General features: G+C 30.8%; 3 protein-coding genes across 7 annotated transcripts in view; 2 read left to right on the top strand and 1 right to left on the bottom strand.

The window, feature by feature from the left end:
- LOC101888990 (matrix metalloproteinase-14) overlaps positions 1-10,695 on the top strand; it is a 118,613-nt gene extending 107,918 nt beyond the window's left edge. For 2 of the 5 annotated variants that reach the window (XM_059125662.1, XM_005179289.4), the window contains exon 7: positions 10,118-10,694. In XM_059125662.1, the coding sequence (XP_058981645.1) occupies positions 10,118-10,260 (143 nt within the window). In that variant the 3' untranslated portion in view covers positions 10,261-10,694. Of the gene's footprint in view, positions 1-3,692; positions 4,326-6,248; positions 6,888-10,117 lie in introns of those variants that run through there. The other 3 variants (XR_009342807.1, XM_005179291.4, XM_005179293.4) reach the window with 3 other exon arrangements.
- Positions 10,696-12,862: 2,167 nt separating this feature from the next.
- Positions 12,863-20,815, bottom strand: LOC101889630 (uncharacterized). Its single transcript, XM_005179294.4, has 6 exons — positions 20,502-20,815; positions 18,864-20,419; positions 16,714-18,804; positions 16,134-16,220; positions 14,684-16,072; positions 12,863-13,697 (listed from the first exon to the last, which is right to left on the bottom strand). The coding sequence occupies exons 2-6, from the start codon at positions 20,185-20,187 to the stop codon at positions 13,462-13,464; spliced, it is 5,127 nt and encodes a 1,708-aa protein (XP_005179351.1). The 5' UTR covers positions 20,188-20,419; positions 20,502-20,815; the 3' UTR covers positions 12,863-13,461.
- A 1,408-nt stretch (positions 20,816-22,223) lies between these two features.
- Positions 22,224-23,279, top strand: LOC101889799 (uncharacterized). The gene is made up of 2 exons (XM_005179295.4): positions 22,224-22,766; positions 22,833-23,279. Exons 1-2 carry the CDS (start codon positions 22,324-22,326, stop codon positions 23,041-23,043), a joined length of 654 nt encoding a protein of 217 aa, XP_005179352.1. The 5' UTR covers positions 22,224-22,323; the 3' UTR covers positions 23,044-23,279.
- Positions 23,280-24,021: the final 742 nt, after the last annotated feature.

Below are 24,021 nucleotides of genomic sequence, written 5' to 3'. Positions count from 1 at the left end.
TTCATGCGAGGTTTTGGTTTCTTATATGTGCCATAGGTATCGCTGATTTCAAAAGTTTGCTAAGCAAAAGATTCGAAATAATTTAAATATATATTTTTGGATATAGTACCTGTGTTGCTTAGCATTCTTTACATGTATGTAAATATTTATTTTTTCCCATGTTTTTTTCTTAACTCATGTGCCTATGTAAATGGGGTAAGTAACTTTCAGATCCTGTTCTAATTTTAATTTTGGGGAATAAATTCATTACAAATTTCTTCTTAATATCATCGCAATATATATGAATTAAAAAAATCATATTAATACCATAATGCAATCATAAAACTTAACCTTAATTTTAAGAATATAAAAAAAACTTGTTTATATAATAAATATAACACATAATCTAGCATACCATGTACATTTCCAAACAAAAATAAAAGACAAAACAAATATTAATTTTTTATACCACAAAAAAAAATACTAAAAACATCCATTACAGTTTTGGCAATGAGAAACTGCAACACCCCCCTCAAAAAAAAAGAAAAATATTAAAAACAAACTAATAGGAAATTTTTGGTATTTAAAAGTTAAAAACTAAAATTTTCAAATTCTACCCCCCTTTCCCATTAAAAAAATAATAATAAACCACAACAACAATCACACCAATAAACACACTCTCAAGATGGAGAATTTGTGTTTTTTGTCGCGGGTCAACTGGTCGGTTTCCACTAATCCTAATTGGATACAAATTACTGATATTATATAGAAATTTTTGTACGAAATATTATAGCAGCACTTTGAATGCCACTTACCATGTTACTAACCTTTTAAAGTTTATATGCATAATAATTTATTGATCAATATTTTTTATTTTAAATTTTCTTACACATGACAAATGTTCTAACACAATTTTTATAAATTTGTTGTGGGTTTTAAGCAATGCTAAATAACTTTCATTAATTTCCATACTAACAATATTTTTTATATTAAAAATAACACTTCATTTCCTTCTTAAATTTCAAAAATAATTATCATATAGGGGATCAATTTTTGGTAAAAAAAATATTTATTTTTTATTGTTTTTGTATGTTGTTCTTTTCCCCCCATTTTAATTTAGTTTATAATGTTTTTATTTTTATTATTTTTTACACTAAACCTGAACGTAGCATTCCCCCTCTCTTTTGTTTATCTAAAACAAAATTACTCTTTGTAATTTGTTTTTGCTCTTTGTTGCCACCCAACCACCCACCAACAAAGCCCTTTGGTTGATGTAGTATTCTCTCTTTGTTGTTCGTTCTCCTTAGTTGTAGTACTTTTCACCAAATGTGTTCTCTTCACTTTCTCACTATGCTCTATGCCTGTTTGTATTGTTGAGAAAATATACTCCCTCTCACATTACACTGGGCACAAACCAATCGAAAAAAATAATTGTTGTTATATTATGCAGTTGTAGTCCAACAAAAAATATTGTATGCATGTATAATAAATTGAAACTTTTTTTGGCATTATATATAAGAGAAGCCTGCAATGTTTTCTCATGGCTCAAAATTTGCATGAACATTTTTGTTTGGTATTTTTTATTAAATGTTTGCACGTTAACCACTCGAAAGAAAAAGAAATTAATCCCCAAAATAAAGATTCATTTAACATGGGTTCGACGTTCCATGGATAAAGGTTCGGATTTGAAACAAAAACAACATATTTTTGAAAAATAAACATATCTGGAGAAAAAAATCATAAAAAATGAATCTAAATTTTAATTTTTGTTACTAACCATACACTTGTCTAAACCAAATACACCTTTAAAAAACACAAATTTGTTTGCCATAAGAATACAAATATTCCTCCAAGGAGGATAGAGGTAGATTGTCAGAAAGAGAACTCTGAAAACAATCGGTCTTTTCCAGAACTGCAAGAATGGAAAAGTTTTAACTGCGATAGTCGATTCGAAAAAAAAAATGAAAAAAGAAGATTCTTGCAGGTTCTGAAACAGATGTCTGAAAAATAGTAATTTAAAATCACTCTCAAAGTGGAGTGACACAGTTTACAACTCTCATGTTCTTTAAATACCCCAAACTTTACAAAACTACTCATAATCAGGAGTTATCCAACTGTTATACAAACTTCCATAACTGTTATACACAGCAAAATCCTTATCAAATCCATTAATTCCCCAATAATTTGCAACACACTTCTAATAGATGTGTTTAAGAACTGTTATACGAATTTCTATAACTGTTATATACTCCAAAAATTCTTAACGCATCCATTAAGTAGGTATTATTGTGTAATACACTTCTAATACTGTGTTATACAACTGTTATACAAACCTCCATAACTGTAATACATAGCCAACGAACTTTTAAAACTGTTATACTCTGTAAAAATCCGTAAAAATTCCATGAAGGGCACATTAATTTTGCATATCGTTGTAAAAAACTTGCTACAGAACTATTATACGTTCCCTGTATAACTGTTATACTCTTAAAAATTATTATCATACTGTTATTAACTGTTACCCTTTAAAAATTTATGAAGTTGTCATTATTGTGCAATACACTTCTAATACAGTGTTATACAACTGTTATACACGCGTCCATAACTATTATGCACAGCAAAAGTCCTAAAAAAACTTTTATAACTGTTATACTCCTTAAAAAACTTAGAATTTTGCATATCGTTTTAAAAAATTGCTATAGAACTATTATATGGTCCCTGTATAACTGTTATACTCTTTAAAAAGCGTTTTTATAATGTTATTAACTGTTATACTCTTTAAAAATCCTTAGAAATGTCTGTAGGGCCCAATAATTTTGTATATCGTTCTTAAAAAATTGCTATAGAATTATTATACGGTACCTGAGTAACTGTTATACTCTTTAAACATTTTTTTAAAACTTTTCTAATTCACTTTTTACATTCCCTCATAGCATAGAAAATTAAATGAGACTCAAAATTTTGCATAATTTTTCCAAAATAAAAGTGTTATTACAACTGCTATACTCTTCAAAAATTCCTTAAACTGTTTCTGATTCATGTTTAGTTTTTCTATAACTGCTATACGCATAAAAAATCTTTAGCATACTTAATAACTCTTAAAATTTTTGCAAATCATATCTAAAAAATGTTATTCAACTGTTATACGAACCGTTATACTCTTTAAAAATGCTAGCAAGATTCGTGCAGTTGATCATAGGTTCATTAGCAGACAAATTTCATCACAAAAGAGTTATGCAGCTGTTTTTCGATTGAGACATGACTGTTATACGATTTCGACATAACTGTTATACCATAAAACAATCGCTCAAGAGAACAATATAAGTATTGTACTGCTAAAATATAACTGTTATACTATTAAAATATAACTGTTATACTCTCCAAAATTCCAAAAATAAAAAACAAAAAATATAAGAATAGAAGTATTATATCACTGTTATACACCATCAAATCTTTAAAAAGCTTATCAAATGTTGGTAGCTTTCTTATGGCAAACAAACCATCATTATTTTCCACGGTCAAGACATCACGTTCCCTGTTTATTTATTCGGTTATGACATGAGCATACATTTGAATCTTTCATGGATTTAGCAGATTATTTATTGCATGTTTTTTGTTGTGAACACGTTTAGTAACAAAACAAAAAGAAAAACAAATTAAAATTATGATTTTTTTTATCCCTTTATTTTCTCTATTAAACTGCATATTTACAGGCGTGCGTAAACGTGGATAAACATGTTAATACACTCATACAGAACACACAAACACACTCAAATAATAAAATATTTAAGGAAAACAAAAAATAAATTATTTTTTTATAAATATAAAATACTATAAGGAAACGATACACAAATCGACAACACAATACAATAAAAATACATACATACCTACATGTGTACATTAAAACAATTCTACATTTGACATAGCCAACAAATTTTTGACATCATTGTTAATTGTTGTTATATGTGTGTAGTTGTGTAGAAGAAATTGAAAAAAAAACCTATACGCTTTGCAAATCAATCAATGTTTGTTTTTGTTTTTTTAAGTTTATATTAGATGTAGTAGTTAGTTTTAATGTGTGTATTTTAGAGCAGTCGTGCTTATGTGTATCACTCTTATACAGAGAAAAAGAAATTATTCTACATAAAATATTGGAAATTGAAATAGGTTTAAAGAATACTATTATAACTTGCCTCAAATGTTTTAGTTTAAAAGAATCTTTCGACAATGACTCTTATACTCTTATATGACAAAACAACGTTTTACTCATTGTAGTCATGATTTTTGCTACTCAAAATAACATAAGAGAGTTTTATAAGAGTTTCGACTTGCCTTATGTATAGATAATCAAAAAGCTTTTTTTTCTTTTATATAACACTTATATGTCTCTTGTCTACAAAGCGAAACAATGAAACCTGAACTAAATCAATATAACCAAATTTTCTGCAATAGAGTTTAAAATGTCACTCATAAGTGTTATAAAAAACTTTGAGATCTGTAGTTTTAATCAAATGAAGTGTTATACAACGCATGTGTTTGGAAACTCAACAATATGGTCAATTTTTTTTCCTTAATACAGATCGAACTATTTATCCAAAAGATATAAAAGTGTTACACAACTGTTATACAACACTTAGGTAACGGTGATACTTTTCAGATGCTTAAACGTACATTACAATACGATCAACATTTGATTTTGTTGATCCATTTATTGCCAAATCACCCTTATAAACGTGTTATATAACTGTTATACTACACTTTTTTAAATCCTGTATCTATAAAAGTCCCAGTTCAGTTAAAATTTCTTTTATTATTCCAAATTTATGCCAAGTCATTTTAATGAAAGTGTTATACAAGGCTCTCATAACTGTTATATTTTCCAAAAGTTACAAATTCAGCGTTTTATAAAAGTCCCAATGCAATCAAATTTCTTTTTATTATTCCTAATTCGTTTTTTATGGCAAACCGCTCCGAAAAAAGTGTTATACAAAACTTTTATAACTGTTATACTTTCCAAACCCCATAAAAATATCTAGTAATAATCCCCTTTCATTTAATTTTACTTGAAATAAGACCATTTTGTTACCAAAGGACTCGAATAAAAGTGTTATACAACCTTTTTATAACGGTTATAATTTTTAAAAAATCCGAAAAACGTTAAAATTTTTATAATTCCATATCGTTCTTTGGAACTTAGCAATTTTATTGCAAAGCACCACAATAAAAGTGTTATACCACAGGATTAAAACTGTTATACTGTTGTAAATTCATCAAAACACACATCCAAAGTGACAGGAAGTGACCTTTTATTCATTTTATACACTTTTATTAATTCTCTGGAACTCTTAGAAAAATTAAAGAGTCTATTTTCTCTAGTTAAATAGTATAAAATAAGTTGAAATTTAACTTCAAAGTCTAGTGTGGCATTTCGCTTTCCAAGCTCCGACTATCTTTTATGGTGCTAATTAAAATATTCAAACAATTTTCCCATGCATGCAATAAGTATTTTCTTCATTTAAGCAACTCTTATACTGATCTTATATGCATAGAAAAATGAAGTAGGTATGCCCAGTAATTTGCATTTTGGCATTTTTGCGTACACATATTTCCACCTACAGAAGCTAGCATAGAACCCTGAGTTTCCAATGCAAAACTTCTGTACAAGCATATTCTTTCTCTTATTCTCTCCGTAAGTAGAGAAAATATCATCACTGCAACATTTATTTGCATGCGCACACTATAAACGAATCTAAACCGTTATTATGAGTCGTATACTACTCTTATATTATTCTTACACAACTCTTATACAACTCTCATATCATGTTTTTACCATTTTTTTTTTCAATTTTCGTTAAAAATAATACGTTTTACAAGTCTTATAACTTCAATTTGCACTGTTTTCACTTCAAACTTTAAATATTTTATTACATTTCCAAAATTTTGTGTAGAGATTGAAGGTGATGCATTGAAAAAAATTATTAATCTGCTTCTCTGCATATACAACTGTTATATTGTGGCCGATCATAGTTTGCATAGAAACTGCACGTAGTTGAATACAATTTCAATTATATTTTGATTTAAAATTAAATTTTGTAAAAATTTTTTTTTTCTTTTGTTATTTTTTCAACCACATCTGAAACGAAAACAAAACAAACAAACGATTTTTTTGCCAAATATAAACATTTACACCCAAACACACATACACACGCACGAATAAAAACAATTAAACAAATTAACCGACATGAAACTATATAAAACAACAACTAAAGATGTCACTAAAGATGTAAATAAGGAACGAAGATATTTACCCGGTTGGATGTGGAATATAGCTCGTTCTTGGTTCTAAATGTAGAACAGTCCGCCGCCGCCAAGCAATACGAACGAATATTTTTCACCCAGTGTTTCGTAGTCTAATATAAGGCCAACAAGAGAAAAAAAGAAATGGAAATAGCGTGATATTCCTGCAATTAGTCCCCGACCAGTTTGTGTAAATAATTTAACAAACGACAACTCAAAACTTGCTGTTCATGTATTTATAACAAACAAAAAAAAAAAACAAAAAACGATAATCAAGACGAGACATCTGTAATAATAATGTAAAATAATGAAAACACACAACTTCATCAAATCATCATCAAAGCCCGTATTTGTCATTTGTCCATTGCGTCCTGAGCGCGTGTGTGTGCGTTTGCCCGCCTGCCCTTTCTCTCTCTCTCACAATATATCGCTTACTATGCTGCTTATGCTGTAAGGCATCATTACCACTCTGTTGTAAAGGAAACTATTGCCCCAAGGGGTCACCGAGCTAAATGCAATAGTTTCTTGTCCAAGTCTTTGCCATATCTTCGAACCACAACTGCCTAGCAAACCAACTACCAACCAAAACAGCAAAACACATTTCGAAAAGAGTACGTTTTATTTTGTTTTTCTTTTTCATAATTTTTTGAGATTTTCTTGATTCATTGAAGTTCGGTTTAGTGTAAAAAAATTATATTTATTTATTTTTGTATATTATTTAAAAAAAAGTTATTAATTTTTATTATTATAAAAAATTATTTTTATTTTTTTTTTATTTTCCATATTTATTAATAACAGGTGGTTTATCACACAATTGTAAATTTCTACTCATTAAATTTTATTTTAATATATTTTTTGTATATAATCAAAAGCAATCATAATCTAACTAATTTGAAGAGAAGATTGAAAATTAATTTTAAAATTTTGTTAACTCTGTACAAAAGACAACAAACTTATGAATAACATTGAGCGTGGCGTATGCGTTATATGTTGAACTATGAATATTAATCATACGCATCTTGGGTTATTTTTGTTAATCATACGCTATGTGGTGTTTGGATAATTTCTTTCAAATCATAGCCAAAAATTTGAAAAAAAGATACTAAAATAGAAATGAATGAAAAAAAAATATTAATTATAGTTCAATGGGAATATAGAGGTCCCAAAAATCGCTCAGAATTTCAACAATTCCCAAAAATTATACTCATATCTTTCAGATAAATGGTCTGTTCCAGAACTGCAAGAATGTAATTTTTTTTAAACAATAACCGATTTTTCCCTTACGATATCGAAGAAAATTTCAAAACTATTAGATTCTTGTAGGTACTGGAACATAGCAACATTTACGTAAGTACTTGATATTGTCCAAACCGGACTCGTCGTAATATTTATATCACACTCAGGTCTGCCTCCCATAGAGCAAACATTTCTAAGATTCACATGCCTTTTGGTAGTGAGTAGAACTTTGAAATTATAGTTAATTTCATTCTCTTTTAAAAGCGGGAGTGGGAGTAGTCCATCGAGAAAAAGAGAAGAGAAGAAGAGAAATCCTCACGAATTTGTTCTAAATTATTTGGCTTAAAAATTTCAAAGCCCGGAAGATATGGAATCTGAGGGTTTCATGTAATCCAAAAAGTAGTAACTCCAAACACGTGGCCCCATAACATCCGGGCAGGAAAACAATGCATCGGCAAGGTCCTCTTTAGATATCAAAATCTTTTCAGAATGCCACATTTCAAAGATAAAGAGTGAAAATTGTTCAAATTCAAGCGGAACTCTACTACGAGTAAAAAATAGAAATCGAGCAAAGTCTATTCTGGCGCCACTTAAATAAGAATGAATATGCTTGGCTCGATTTCGAGTGGGAGTAAAATTACAGTGGAGTGTAAATTTTTATAAAACTCATGCAATTTGAAATCGAGTGTACTCTATTTTTTGTATCACTCAAATATGAACGAATATGCTTTGCTCGTTTTAAAATAAAATTAAAATTCGAATGGAGAGTAAACTTTTATAAACCCATACAATTTGAGTACTTTCGATCGTGAGTATATTTTTATCACTCGCGAGTAAAATCGTGCACGTCGATCATGGCCGAGCAGAGAATCGCCCGGTTCTCCCAATTTCTTTTCATTATGATTACATTTTTTCAATGCGTCCGATTGTGAGTGTGTTGAAAATGATCGTTCGAATTCGAGTAACAGTGAAAATCGATCAAACTCACAACGAGTAAGAAAAGAGAATCGAGTATATTCTATTTTTGATGTCATGTCAAACGAATATGCTTTGTTCATTCCAATCGAGTAAATTTTTATAAACTCATGAAATTTTGAGTACATTCGCTTATGAGTATTTTTTACTCACGAGTAAAATCAAGCACGCCGATCAGGTCCGGGCATAGTTCTACCAATTTCCTTACTCCCTGATTATATTTTTTTAATGGGTGTGATTGTGAGTGAGAATTATTTTCATTGAAGTCAGGCGTAGCTGCATATTCTTGGCCCTGCTGCCCTAGATGGAATTTTTATTAAAAATATTAACATAGATGGTCTCTTTGGCAGTTTTTTAGGCTTGCGACTGTCGAAAAGTTGTAAACGTCGAAAACGGCATATACCTGTGTAAAATGTAGAAAACGTCATAAACTTATAAAATAATGTAATAACTCACATTTAGATAGTATTATTGAAACCTGGCCGATGATGGTTTCCTTGTGATGATAGTTTCCTTGTGTAAATTGTAAATCAGAGAGCTTAAAACCTGAGACTGTATTTCTGTTCTATGAAAATATGAAATGAAAAATAATTTCTCTATAAAAAATTCATTTGAAATCTTCGCCCTTATTAAAGTTTTTATTTCATAGATTAGGAATCGAGATATTCAATCAACCTGTTTCGGCCTAAAACCCTTAATATTTATCCAGGTTTACGACTTCCTCAACGTGTGTCTTATGCGTCGAAAAAGTATGTCATATACATCACAATTCAAAATCCAACCCATTATGAAAGTAGAGTTAAAAATGAAAGACCCGCTTATTGTTTTAAAAATGTTCTTCTCCAAGTCAACTAAGTAGAGGGCGCAAGTTTGAATTGACATTTACACCAAATTTTAAAATCAGCAGAGAAAGTTTTCACCTACTTAGAACACAATATGCCAAATTTTTCAGGGATCGAAAAACAAAAGACCACCTCTGAATGTAGACCAATTTAGCCTAACTTTAATGCCACTAATTTTAGGCATTAACTTGAATATGTTTATATCCCCACCCCATCTTCTGTTTTTTGGTGGGTAAAAAAAACGAATTTCGAATTGGGACAAATTTCAAAACAAATAAATGCAACACTAAATATTTCATTTCGGACATAAAAATCACTTCAATTCCACCAGAAATTTGTTACAAAATTGTAATTGAAATATTTATTTCGATTTTATTTGTAATTTCGTTTTATTTGCATTGTTAAAAAAAACACAAAAAAACTTAATGGCTTTTTTAATTGTTATTTCAATTGGTCTTTCGTTTTTAATTACATGATTCGATTTTTAGACCCCCTGGTTTTATGATTTTTATGGACTATTGTGTGATAAACCAGCAAATGGATCATAATATTTATTTGTATATTTAATTTTTTTATATCTACAATTTGTTTACATTCACAAGTATTTTGTATTGTTATTATACTTCTTCTTCTTTCACTTGAAAATGCAACTTTTTATTATTTACAAAATTTCACACAGTTTCAATTCAATCATAAATTCGATTTTGAATGTTTTGCCATTTGAAAAAAAATATTTATTTACAAATTTCTGTTTTCTTTTCGTTTCTTCCTCTTCCGCCCCCCTGCAGGTGTTGATGATCATCAAGCCCACGATGAAGCCTCCGAAGCCGATCGTTCTGTCATGTCCAATTCAGCGGAATCGATAAACATTGGTGCACCGATTTTGGCAACGCTTGCCATGTTCTTGATAACGAAATTCATTGTTAGCTAAAAGCAAATTTTTTCGGGTATTTTTATTATCATCCTCATTATTGTTGTTGCTGTTTTTGTGGATGAAGATGATGGTGGTGGTCGAGTATCCATCATGCATTGTTGCGTTGTTATGTAAGCAAATCTAGGAAACATAAAATAAGAAGCAAGCAAGAAAGAAAGAAAAACATAAATACATACATAGATAATAATACATTCATCAGTGCAAGCGAAAGGAAACCCAAAAACCATTGACGAAAAAAGCAAATATTATGTAAACTGTAAATATTTAAAAACAACAACAAACAAAATCAGAAATATGGCAAACAAGTGGAAATAAAATTCAGAATTTTATTAAAAAAAAAATATTCTATTTTAATTTTTTTAATTTGAATAATATGAAATAGATTCTGGAAAACCTGCTGAAAAATGGAAGATATTTAAATATATTTTTAGAAAAGTTTGTAATATTTTTTAGATTTTCATTTTTTTATTTTAATTGTCTTAAATACTTCTCAAAAAAATTCCATGTAACTTTTTTTAAATTTTTAAAAAATTAATTATTTTCATTTTTTGTGGAATTTTGAAATTTGGAAAATTATAATTTTTGAAAAAAAGGTAGTTAAAGTTTCCTCTATTTCTGCTCACACGTGCAATTACAAATAATTTTTTATTTAAAAATATTTTTTCATTGAATATTTTGTAGAAAAAAAATATGTTTTTATGAATAATAAAAAAATATATATATTTTTTTAAATATTATTTATTAAAAATATTTTTTATTAAATATTTTTTTAATAAAAAATACTTTTTTTGGTAGAATTTGGGAAAATTTAATTTTAGAAAAAAATGGTATTAAAAATCGGCTCACTTGTGTAAGTTTTAAAAATTAACAAAACATTTTTTTTTTTGAAATATTTTTTTTATTTTTTTGTTAAATATTCTGTAGAAAAAATATTTTTTTTTGGATAAAAAAAAATATATTTTTTAAATATATTTTTTTATAAATATTATTTATTAAAAAATATTTTTATTTAATTTTTTTTAAAACTTTTTTTTTTGGGGAAAAATTAATTTTTAAATAAATCTTTTGCTCACAAAAAATTCCGTGTGATTTTTTTAAACAATTAATTACTTGTTAGTTTTTGTGGAATTTTAAAATTGGAAAATTATAATTTATAAAAATGCTATTTAAAATTCTGCTCATTTGTGTAATTTTTTGTTATAAAAACAAGGAATTTACAAAAAATTTAATTTTTTTCAAACATTTTTTAAGAAATATTTTTAATATTTTTTAAAAAACAATATAAAATATTAAATAAATTACATGTGGGCAGATTAGAGGCAAAAAATTTGGTTAGGCAAAAAATATTTTTTTCCAAAGTTTTTTTTTTTTAATTGATTCTAAATAAAAAAAGTTTCCTTTTGCACTTTCTTGTAAAAATCTTAAAATTGGTGCCTTAACCCATAAAATCTACCACCAGAATGAGAGAAAAAACAGAATTGGACAAACGTCATAGCGCATATTTAAAACAATACGAAGTCAGTTAGTCATATACGAATAAGAACATAAAGTGACTTCTTTATATATAATTATAAAAACATGTTAAATTTTAATAGGCACTATAATGTAAATATATAACACTTTTTTACGATAATTATAATTAAACAATTTATTATTACTACATCAGTTTTTGCAAAAAAAATTAACATTCCCACTTTCTTAAAAAATCACATCACCATCGAAGAAAAAACATATCTAAATTTTCCGAATCTTATATGAAACAATTCAATTCAAAATAATTTTTATAATATAATGAAAAAAGCGAAAAATAAACTGTTGTATAGCTTTAGACTTTTTTAAAGAAAAAAAATCGTAGTTAAGCTTTAAAACATAATCATTTAATAGTTTTTAAGTTTATTATTTCCTTTTCTCTAAAAAAAAATTGCAAAGAATTTTTTTCAAAAGATTGTTTTTTGTTTTAATATGTATTTTTTTTTAAATATAACTAGAAAAACAAAAACCTTGCACAAAATATGATCTTTGTAAAATAGCTTGTAATTATAATATTTAAAACATTTTTGTTAATTTAATTCCCCGTTGAAGTAGCGAAAACCACGTGAACGTCAAGAAAATGTCATTGGCATTGTGTTTTTTTTTTTATTTTTAAATTTTTTAATTTTGTTTATGTATAATTGCCAAACACAGTTCTCATTTTCGTCGCAATTTTTATTGTCGGAATTAATATTTAACTCCGAATATTATTATTGTATTCATGTATTTTTTATTATTATTTTTTTTTTATTTTATAATCCGCTCTTTTTTTGTAACGAATAATCTAAATAATTTTAAATTATAATTGTGTATAATAATAAAAAACAACAACAAAATATTAAAAATATCATACAAAATGTATTGCAAAACGAAAAATGGAACAAAAAAAAAATAAAGAAAAAATATTTGAAAAAAAATACATAAATGGTCTTTGATTTGAAAATGTTATTGAAAAGAAAATGTACAAAAAATATTTAAATACAATTTTGATGGGATGGACATTGTTTCTCTAATTTTCTTTATGGCATTCCTTAAAAACCGTTTAGATCTGTTAGAAATAAAACACAAGTTTTGGGAAATATAGGTATTTGTGAAAGATTTTTTATTTGTATTTACAATTACATAAATTAGGCTTTTTATTATATCTTAAAAAACCAAAACAAAAGGTCAAAAGTCGTGCGGGCCGACTTTATCATACTCTACACTACTATGCACGTTTAGTGGAAATACCCCTAACTTTGTTGCAGTTTTTTTATATTATTTTTTATATCAGAATTTGTCATAATCTATTCGAACAGTAGTATAGAATTCTTAACGCCTATTTAAAACCGAGACAGTTTAAAACTTAAATACCATGCTAAAGCTAGATATATCAAAGCTAGACAAATATATTAAATAATATATACATAGACAAAGAATTTAATAAGATAACGAAAATCAAAATCAAACCTTATAAAAAGAATGAGATACACACAGACGGCACATATTTGAAATAGATATTAATATGTTTTTATTTTCAGTCCTAAAACTTCTAGTTTCTTTGTACAATAATAAAAAATATGGCTTAAAACGTGCTTACATGATATTCGAATCAATTATAATGAATAAAAAACACTTTAAATCTGAGTCTAAACTTTGGTAAAAAAAATGAAAATGTTCCTGATCATATCATAACTCTTCATCAGAATCTGAGTCGAGTAACTTAAACAGACGATCAAGATTATCACCATGGCTGTTCGACTTTTTAGATTCGCCGAAAAATGAATTCTTTTTTGTTGTCCTTAAGTCTGGTGTTGACGTTTCACGTTTGACTTCACCAACTAAGGTTTGAGAACATGGCATGGGTTTAGGAAAGGATGTTGTTTTTGCCGCTTTTCCATTGTCACAAGAAACAATGATGACATCTGAAATGAGATCGAAAGGGAATGTTTGAAAATAAGAATGTTGATAGGAATAAACCTAGAATTTTAACATAGTATCACAATTCTACCACGGAATTTTTGAGATAAAAAAAACAACTTCTACACACATTGTAACCATAATGTCCGTTTGATTCTCGCCCACTATATAGAAAAGTTGCCTTGTGGAAGATTCCCAACAAAAATACTCATTACACATATGGTTACCAACACACTAAAACCAGTAAGGAAACGCCAAAAGGCGGGCGGGGCCGACTATATGATACCCTACACCACTATGTATATTTAGTAGAGCTCCCGTAACAAAAGAATTTATTTGAAGTAGACAATAACACCTATCAGCATTTGGCTTTGGAGCAGTTATAGTTTGATTTCAGAGGGAACTAATTAATATATGGGAGGCATATCCAATTCTGAATCGATTTCCACTAAATTTGACGGTGACATTTTAATCGTTTGTACCAAATAACATTGCTGTAGAGCGCATGATATTACTTCGAAAAGGATTATATTAAAAAATATATATCCGAGCCGAGTTCCACAAAATGGAAACGAAGGTCCTGAAATTCACTCTATTTGGGTTGATATTAGCATTTATGTGACCATAAACCTGAAAACGGATTAAAGATATATATGGAAGCTTACTTCTAGACTTAATTCGGTCTGATGTATTAAAATTCAGGTCATTTGGACTGATATTGGCCATTTGATGCACAATTAACCCGACATCGGTTGAAGCTATATCTAAATCTGAACCGATCTTGATACAATTTGGCAGAGGTATTTCTGGTCTGTATATGATATCTGGTACCAAATATCATTGTTGTCGAATGCATATTATGAATGTGAGGGTCTTAAACACCAAATCGGATGAAACATATATATGGGAGCTATAGCTATATTTGAATCAATTTTCACCAAATTAAGTGTACTTGCTTCTATACTGAATTCGGTCCAACAAATCCACTTACCATCATCGTCATCGCTTCCATCATCTGTACAATCTATAATATCATTGGAAATAGTAGCTTTTGTAGATTTCCTTCCTTGGTCAATATTCCTTTGCGTTGTACAGCTATTTTTATGAATCCCTTTGCTCCGATGTGTTGGCTTTTTAATATTTGTCTCCTTTCTTGATATGGTTTCTGTGGGCTTTTCCCTACTTTCATTACTTTTCTTCTTAATAGCTGTCGTAGGTAAAAGAAAGAGATCTTCTGTTTCACGTTCAGTTTTTATAACAACTACCGTTGTTTTGTCGTCATCATCATCCCATGTCAAATCGCAAAAACCCAATGATTTGGAACGGGAATTTAAGGCATTGTCGGCAGGTACTAGATCATCATCTTCCACAGGTCTTTCCACTCGCGTATTCCTTTGTGGTGTTTTGCTTTCTTTTTTAGATTGAGTCCCTCTGCTGAATGTTGTTGATTTATTACTATTTGCCTTATCCTTTAAGATGTTTGATTTCAGCTCTTTTTTATCCACTTTGTTAGACCTTGTGAGCATTTTGGAATCTTTCTGCCTAGCTCCGGCATCAACATCCCATTCTTCTTTAATTTGTAAGGGATTCAGTAAAACATTACTCTGCAAAGGTGTACTAGGAACTGAAAATGCATTTGGTGGCACAATATCATCGTCATCATCCTCGTTATTTTCAGAGTGATTGCTATTGCTTTTTGGTTTCATCGATTGGGAATTATTAATTACTGACTCTTCATCCTCCGACTTAATATTTATGGCAGATAAAAATGCATCATCAGAATCTATTGTCAGGATATCATTGTCAATTGCATCTTCTAAGCATTCTTGTTTGATCTGGGTTTCAGTGTCTTGTTGAATATTTGAAATAAAATTTCCCCTAGATTTTGTTGAGTCACTTTGTGTCCTTAAAGTTCCAACTAACGTTAGATCTTCATCTGCATTTTTCTCCAACTTAACTTCGTTGGGAGTTTCTTTTTCCTTAGACATTGATTTTGCTAATTGTTTATTTTCTACAATTCTCAATTTCTTTGTAGGTGGCGGATGTCGATCACTACCTTCATCGCCACTATCATGACTACTTTCACATAAGCGTAGGAAATAATTCAAATCACAGCTGGAATTACTATTCTCTGAGGCTATTGAATTTATGTCCTCATTTGCAGAGTTAATATGAGTTGATGATTTCTCATTGTGACTACTTCCACACACCGAATAGAATTCATAATCTTCATCAAATCTAGATGGTTCCTCTTTTATACGAAGATTGCAATTTGCTTCAAGTGTTTCCACATTGTTTGCCACCATATCATCCTCGGCATTGTGTTCCGATTTAATATTTTCCATTTCAATATTGGGGACCATAGTTTGATTTATATTATCTGTAAGAGGAAAATAACATAATTTAACAAAATCTATTTTTTGTTTTACAATTGGCCTTACCCTGATGGAGATTTTGCAGCTGTTCCGTTTCTTTATTCGCACAATTTTTATTATTTGTTATGCATTCGCCGCTCCTTGCTTCATTATCTGTAATAAACGAATATGTTAATATGTAATCGTAAATATGAAAGCTATTTTTAGAAGCGAAGAGGTGCTTGCAGCCAATTTGGCTTGTGTGATTGTTGGCATATGAAAACTTTTGCGACATTTAATGGTAAGAACCATAAAAATGGATTAAATAAATGTGGCGAAGAGTTGATGCTCCAAAACTAATCAATCAATTCTCTTATAATTAAGAATAAAGACACAGCGTCCTAATACAGTTACAGTCAAACGCAGGGGCAATATTGATACCTAGGCGCTTCAAAAGGGGTGCGTCGAAGTTAACAAGACCTTGCCATGGGAGTGGCCGAATATTACATGGTTGACAAAAATAAATATGGAAATTCAACGCTCTCCACTCATAATTAAATTTCTCAGTAAGAGTTTATAAAATGCTGTCTGGGACCATTGTCTTGAAAATATTGCTATTTTGTTGATTTAGAGACAGATACAGTATATAATTATAAATATATCTTACCTATATCACTGCCAAAGTTTGTGGAACAACCACTACCTGGCTCAGTACCGGACTCTTTGCGATTTTCATCCCTTTCCATATCAATGTCCAACGAGATATTGTTTTCAATCGAAGAGCATTCTTTTTCGCCTTCACATTCAATATTTAAATTACTTCCCGAATTGTTTGTTTCGTTTTGATTCTCTGTGAACGGTGCGTAATCAACAGTGTGATTTTTAATGGGCTGAACTACACTAGCCGCAGTTTGTTTGCTTAATTCCATATCAGCGACTTGATCATCAACTATATTATCATTTTTCAATGTTGGTTGAACAACAGAATCTGTATTTTCGGATGTTAATGTTCGGGAAGTAGGGGAACAGATATTTAAATCATTCTCTGTAATCTGTGTGGAATCTAATTGATTTCCCCCAAGACTTTCTAGTGTTTGAGAACTATCAGAACATGGGCTGGCATCAGTTTCACATCTGCTTTCAATTTGCTTGGATACTTCAATCGAATCGGGTTCTTTTAATTCCTTATCAGTCACATCATCAACATTTTCTTCTACATTCAAAGAATCATTAGAATCCAAAATCTTTGCATTGGATGTTTGATGTTGATCTAATGTTTCATTCTCCGAAACTGTTGTGGATTCATTTTGCTGTTTCACAGCAAAATCTGTTTTTGAACAATTTAATTGTGCATTTAAATCAGTGTCTCTTGTGTTTTCAATTAGTGATGTAGATTTATTTATTTGACCCGCATTGAATACTTTGTCAACATCATGGTTAGTATTTAAATATTCTGTTGAGGCCTGATCTTCACTGGGTTCGGAAGAAGTTGTTGTTTGATAAGCAATTGTACATGTATTTAAATGAGCATCTAAACTTGTCGATGATTCTGTTGTATTTTCTTTTACAATGTCTATCGTTTTGTTATTTAATTGTGGATTTAAATATGGATCTTCATCGGCTCTAAAATTGACAGAATTATTCATTTCATTGTTATTTAACAAAGAGATATCCTCCTCTCTTTCCGGAATAAATTCATTTCTTGGTGACGTAGAATTTGATTGAATATCTTCCTCTCTTTCCGGAATAAATTCATTTCTTGGTGCTGTAGAATTTGATTGAAAATCTTCCGAGCTTTGATTTTCTTTTTCTTGAGCAACTTTAATAATCGTTGATGTGATGCTCATTTCACTTTCAATAGCCTCACTTTGTTCCGTTTCCTTTTGATCAACTACACTCTTGGGTAATGCAACATCATCATTGTTTAGCTGCGATAATTGTGAGATACTTTCTCCTTCTCTTGTTGTAGTTAATTCCTTTTCTATTGGCTCATTATTCACATTAGCTATTACAGTTCCAGATATTACGGAGTGTAACGAACCATCACTTATCGTACTAAAAGCATCAGCATTGGTTTCATCCTCATGCAAAGTATTATCCAAAATATCTTCTTTTGAAACTGAATCGAAACGGCGAAAACGTATGATCAAGGAACGACCCTCAATCTCAGTATTTACCATGTTTCGATAGGCAGCTATGGCATCGGCAACATTATGATAACGTATAAAGGCATAACGGGTACTTTTCAAACGTTGAGCGTATCCAATGTCTATACGTGCTGAACCGGGAAATTTTTCCTTTAAAACTTTGCACATCACTGTTGGCGACAAATTACCCACATACAATGTGTATGGATCAATGTTGTCTATAATTTTTTTGTTTTCGTGGTCATTCGGTTTTATTATCTTGCGTATCTCAGCAGAAACAAAGCCATTACCAAATGGAATTTTGGAAATTGTATTCATAACTTCCTGGACATCAACACCTTCCTTGAGGTAAACAAAACAATAGCGCGGCGCTGAATTTTGATGAAAATGTACCGAATCTATGGCGTCGCTATAGTTTTGAACTATTTCACGATTAAGTGGAGGATCGGGAAAACGTAAATGCAATACTGTTTCTTTGCTGTAATCTTTGGACAATTCTTCTTCTGTCTTGAGCGCCAATTGGGCATCTTCAAAATTCCAATCGTTTTTGGCATTTTTGGACAAGGCAAGTTTTCTTCTTTTGTTTTTTAGTTTTATTTTAGTAACGGCAACTGCAAAGAAAAACATAAATTAAATAAAAAATTAATTTATTTTAAAATTTAAATTTTACCTTTGGCCACCTCCTGACTTGATTTTGGTTGATTGACTTCCTGCAAAATTGCTGCTTTTGTGGAATCGCAATGACTATTGTTTACTTTGGTTTTGTCCACACTCATTTTTCCTTGGTTTTCTACCTCTTGAGGCAGTTCTTTTGCCCCAGCGACAGGGTCTTTATCTATTTTAGATTTATCCAAACTAGTTTTACCCATATTCGTGTTTGGTTTTTTATGCTTGTCTGGACACAGTTTTTCTGTTGCCGCGGTAGGTTCTTGACTTATTTTGGATTTGTCCACACTCGTTTTTGGTTGATTGTCTCCCTCTAAAGATGTGGGTTTTGTTCCATCACAATGGTCACCATTGGCAATTAAGGATCCTACAGTATCTATTTTCTCCGTTTCTTCTTCCGCTGGTAATGGTGGTAGCGGTGGAGCCTCAGGTGTGGGTGGCAATGGCGGAGGTGTATTTAGGGGAGGTGGTGGCTGACTCAGTAAAGCTGCCGAAGGCAAGGCATACTGTGATGGAACATCTAGTTGTGTTGAAACACTTTGAGGTTTAGCAGTTAAAACCTGCAATAAATACTCCTGAACTGCAGCATTTAAAGGGGATGGTTGTGTCTTGGGCTTGTATTTTTTCTCTGGCGAGGATTTTTTCGATTTTGTGGTACTGGATTTGCTTTTTTCAGAGATTTTCTTTTGCTTAACATTCTTCCTGACATTGTGAGAATTTGGTATAGTGTTCGTCTGATTATGCAAAAGCTTTTTGGGCGATCCTTCTGCATGAGACGATGAAGCTTCATTAGATGGGGAATCTGGTGGAGGATATGGCGGCGTCCTTGGACCTTTCGGCACTGTGGAATTTGATGTCAATATTGATAGGTTTCTTGGTGGAGATCTAACAGACCTAACATTGGGGGAGAAATTCCGATAGCTGTTGGTTTTTGGTGGATATGGTGAGGTCTTTAGTTTCGGATCTGTGCCAACCGGTGGATTCCGCGGCAACTTTCTATGATTCCACAGAGGAGCTTGGGATGATTTAAATCTAGGCGAGAAATTCCGATTGTTGCTGGTGTTGTTTTGTGCACGGAAGCGCATATTTTGGTTTGAGGACGGGAACCGGTTTGACATAAAGGTGTTGCCTTGATAATGTTGTGGGTGTTGGGAAAAACTGTTGTCAAACGCCATCGAATTATTTGATCCCCCAAAACGAACACCCCTTTGTGCATAATTAAAAGCCATACCAGAGTTTTGGGAATTTCTATTATTAGAAAAGTAAGGTCTTCCACCGCCGGATGACGATGATGGCCAGCAAGGCGGATATTGATTGTGCTGATTCATTTTAAACAGCTTTTCTCCCTGTCAATCAATCCAATGAAGAGTCTGGGTAGAGTCTATTATTTTCCAGTAGCGTTTTGTCGAAACATTGTTGGGATTTCCTTGAATTTGTGTGGCTATAATACTTTAAGAGTACTGATAGAACTTATTCTGTATATATTTTAAAGCAACAAGTCACCAAACAAATTCTAAACATATATTAAATACAGTCCTCTTGGAGATTCCAAATCAATAACTGCAACAAGTTTAGAAAACGTAAAAAGTTGAGTTAATTAACGAATTGTTCTATATGAGCAAATGTACAGATGTTGATTTACCCAGAACTGCATCATTGTAATCCAGTCGATCTGCTGCCACTTCTTGGACAACGACGCTTCATTCATTCCATCCAATGCTGGGAATCAGGCATGAGTCCAGAGTCGGGACGTTTAACAACAGATGCTGCCGAAACAGAAATAAAATGAAGACACTGCGACATGGCAACTCTGAAACTAAAGACGACACAGAAAGATATCTGAATAAATGTGTGGAATCAAAACAGAGTGGCCGATAGCATTGTTGTTCCTTAGATCGAAAACGTAATCGACACACCAACATAAAAAACGTCCCCGGCGAAACGAAAAAAAAAACATGTCTGATAACAAATAAACTGAAAGCAAAATCCATGGCAGAAGTATACAGGTAGATGCATCAACGCTTGGGAGCATTGATATGTCAAAAAATTTTAAATGTTTTTTTTTTAATATAAGTAGATTTATATATTTTTTCTTATACGACGTCATTCGGAGGTTATTATAATTCGTGTTTTTCAACAATGTTTATAAATTTAAAAAATTTTTCATTCAACATTTTCAATTCCAAAATTGGTTTGACAGTTCATTGTCTCAGCAGCTGTGTCGATGCGTCTACCTATACTCTTCTACCATGGCAAAATCTCTGCGCTTCATTTTTTGAATACAGTTTTAAATGAAACCATCGATTAAATCCACAAATTAGTTATAAAAATTGTCATCGAAGAAAAAAGATCTGAGTGATATACAGATAAAAATAAAAATATATTTTGATAATAGCGGCTGTCATCATCGACATCAAATATATCTGAATCTGAACCAGTTAACCAACGGTTAAACGCCTGACTCTCTTAATTCCTTTTCACTATTTATCCAAAATCAATGGGTTAACATAATCGTATGCAAAATTCTATAATTTATTAATAAATGTTTTACCTCTCACGGTTGTCCATATATTTAGATTAATTCATGGTACAATGAAATCAAGGAAGGGCAGAACCATGGTACAATGATATCAAGGTAGGGCTATGATGCCATATGATTTTAATTTGTTTATTTTCTTGGCTTAATATTTCATTTTTATTTGTTTATGTATGTGTTTTCTTTTCAATAACAAAAAAAAAATGTTCAGAAAATATTCAACTTCGGATGTTTTCAAAATGTTTATTTCAACGTATGCATCCACAAAATCTAGAGGTTTTGTAGCGAAATAATCCTTTAGAGATAGTACATGATTTTGAAAATAATTGTTGACCTTTCATTCAGTTATCGCGGTTTTCAATTATTTATTCAAAATAATTGCAACAAGTTGTTTGATTTTTTATTGTTTTGATACTAATTTTGACATTACAAGCCAAACAGGTAGACCTCTATATTTACAATTTTTTCAAAGTTGGTAGGTCAACTTCATTATACCATGGGCAGAACTTTCTTATTTCAACGTGTGCAAGGAAAAAAATCAATTTTTGTAGAGTTTTCTCTTTTTTTCATTACTTATTCGAAAGCAGTGCAACTACTTGCATTTATTTTGGTAGTAATTCTGACATTGCAATCCTTACAGGATTACAATCATTACGTGCAACTTTTTCCAAGTCTGCGTACCTTGTTTTTATTGTACGTACCATGGATTAATTCTGTTTAATTGCAATTTATTTGATTATTCATTTTTAACCCATTGTGACAAAGAAACGCAAAACGCTATGCGTCCTCATTGTATTTACCACATCTACTATTGAAGAACAGCTGTTCAATGCAAAATGTAAACAAACCCCTCGACGCATAACCTCAATCCACTCCCGGGACACTCTCTTAGGGAAAAGAAAGACAGTTGGTTTCCTCTCACATAACAATGTCGGCGTTTTTAAAAATAACGAAACAACTTCCAAGTGCAACAAAATGTTTATCGCGGAGGATAGACTTAATAAATTTGCAACAAATAAGAAACGTTAGTAGTCTGCCGCGTTCAGCAACATCACAAGCCAAAGAACAACAATATATGAAAAACGACCGGGTTCCTCCAAATTACAGCCTTATCTATCGGACGGCAATGGAGAATTATATTGCCTGGTCAATGCACGTCTCGAGTTTGACAGCGGCTGTGATTGGTGGTGCTGCAATCTATCAATATGCCAGTAAGACACCCTTAATGGACCCTCAGCTGGTGGAGACCACCTTGGTAATGCACACTGAGGATATTTATGTGTTTGCACTTGGATTTTTGGCCATTAATGCTGTGCTGCGTTTAGTTGTTTCCAAACTCCCCCTGAGAATATATAAAAACAACGAGGGCAAGTATGTTCTTTACTTCCTGCCAACCAATTTAAGTCTTTTATTTATTTAAGATTGATTTTTCTTTAGATATTTAGCTGTGTATCACTCACAATTTCCTGGCGGTATAACACATCATCACTTCGACCAAGGCGATGTGAGAGAAGTAACATATTTCTTCAGTCCATGGAATGGATCTACATATAAATTGGGCAAGAAAACATCGTTGGTGTTGGAAAATTACTTCAAGACTCCTTGGGAGTTCCAACAAATGCTAACGCCACCAAAGAAAGAGGAATGAGGGCTTGTGGAGAAACGTTTTATTTATGTTATTAGAGTAAGAAAATGTTAATGTTGGTGTTACTGTGGGAAAATGAACATTAATGGATTGGCAAACCTCCATGCTCTGATGTTGAATGATTCTTAAATAGTATGTGAGTAGAATCAATAAAACTATGTTCACAACTGAACTATTAACATCTTAAATAAAATAAAGAAATTAAATTATGGGGAAATATTTGCCCATTGTGTAATGGATTTGCTCATCTTTTATATTTTACATATGGAAATTATGGTACTTTAAACATATGCAATTGATTCTAATTCGGAAAATATTACAGAAGGTTTTTATTTTCAAGAAATATAAAGAATCATTTTCCCTTATAAAATTATTAGTGGTTTTTTGGTACAAGGTGCTTGTAAAAGAGAAACCAATTATGTGAACAATTAGCAATACTTTAAATGGACATAGTATTTTAGTGTCCTATTGAAATTATTATTTCCTCTAGCTTGGTTAACATATATCTTCAATATAGTCCCACTACATACCACCCATAAAATGTTACCCATCTCGGAAGTGTCAAAGTCACATTTTTCCATTGGATGTAGCCACCTTATAATTAGTATTGTTAAGTATCATCCATTCGCTTCAATTTTAATGATATTTTGGCATATTTGGATTTCAGAAGGAATAAATCGTATCACTCAATATTCACTATAACCACATTCAAACGCGCATTTTCATATAAGTACAACTCCAAAGTTGTCCTAATGTGTTCCATAAAATATTTTAATTTAAGACCAAACGGGACAATTTTGATGTTAGTGTAATTATAACAATATAATTTCTAAAGAAATGATTAGAAGAAATGGAGCCCACATTTTAAAAGCCGATCTCGTTACGTACCAATAACTTTTCATTCCTATTCGAACCCAGTAGGCAACATGACGAAATACAAGTCTGTTTCTACGATAAATTTACGATATACATATAATGTTG

Source organism: Musca domestica, unplaced genomic scaffold (genome assembly GCF_030504385.1).
Source record: "Musca domestica strain aabys unplaced genomic scaffold, Musca_domestica.polishedcontigs.V.1.1 35, whole genome shotgun sequence".
NCBI classification, from domain to species: Eukaryota; Metazoa; Arthropoda; class Insecta; order Diptera; family Muscidae; genus Musca; species Musca domestica.
The sequence above is the reverse complement of the archived record's forward strand: the minus strand, read 5'-3'. Positions and strand labels throughout refer to the sequence as shown.

Excerpts from the sequence above, each read along its gene's own strand:
- LOC101889630 (XM_005179294.4), bottom strand. The coding sequence starts at position 20,187 with ATGAATCAGCACAATCAATATCCGCCTTGCTGGCCATCATCGTCATCC. Across the intron at positions 18,805-18,863 it reads AAGTCAGGAGGTGGCCAAAG|TTGCCGTTACTAAAATAAAA; the intron begins GTAAAATTTAAA and ends TTTTCTTTGCAG. Across the intron at positions 16,221-16,713 it reads AAACTTTGGCAGTGATATAG|ATAATGAAGCAAGGAGCGGC; the intron begins GTAAGATATATT and ends CGTTTATTACAG.
- LOC101889799 (XM_005179295.4), top strand. The coding sequence starts at position 22,324 with ATGTCGGCGTTTTTAAAAATAACGAAACAACTTCCAAGTGCAACAAAA. Across the intron at positions 22,767-22,832 it reads TATAAAAACAACGAGGGCAA|ATATTTAGCTGTGTATCACT; the intron begins GTATGTTCTTTA and ends ATTTTTCTTTAG.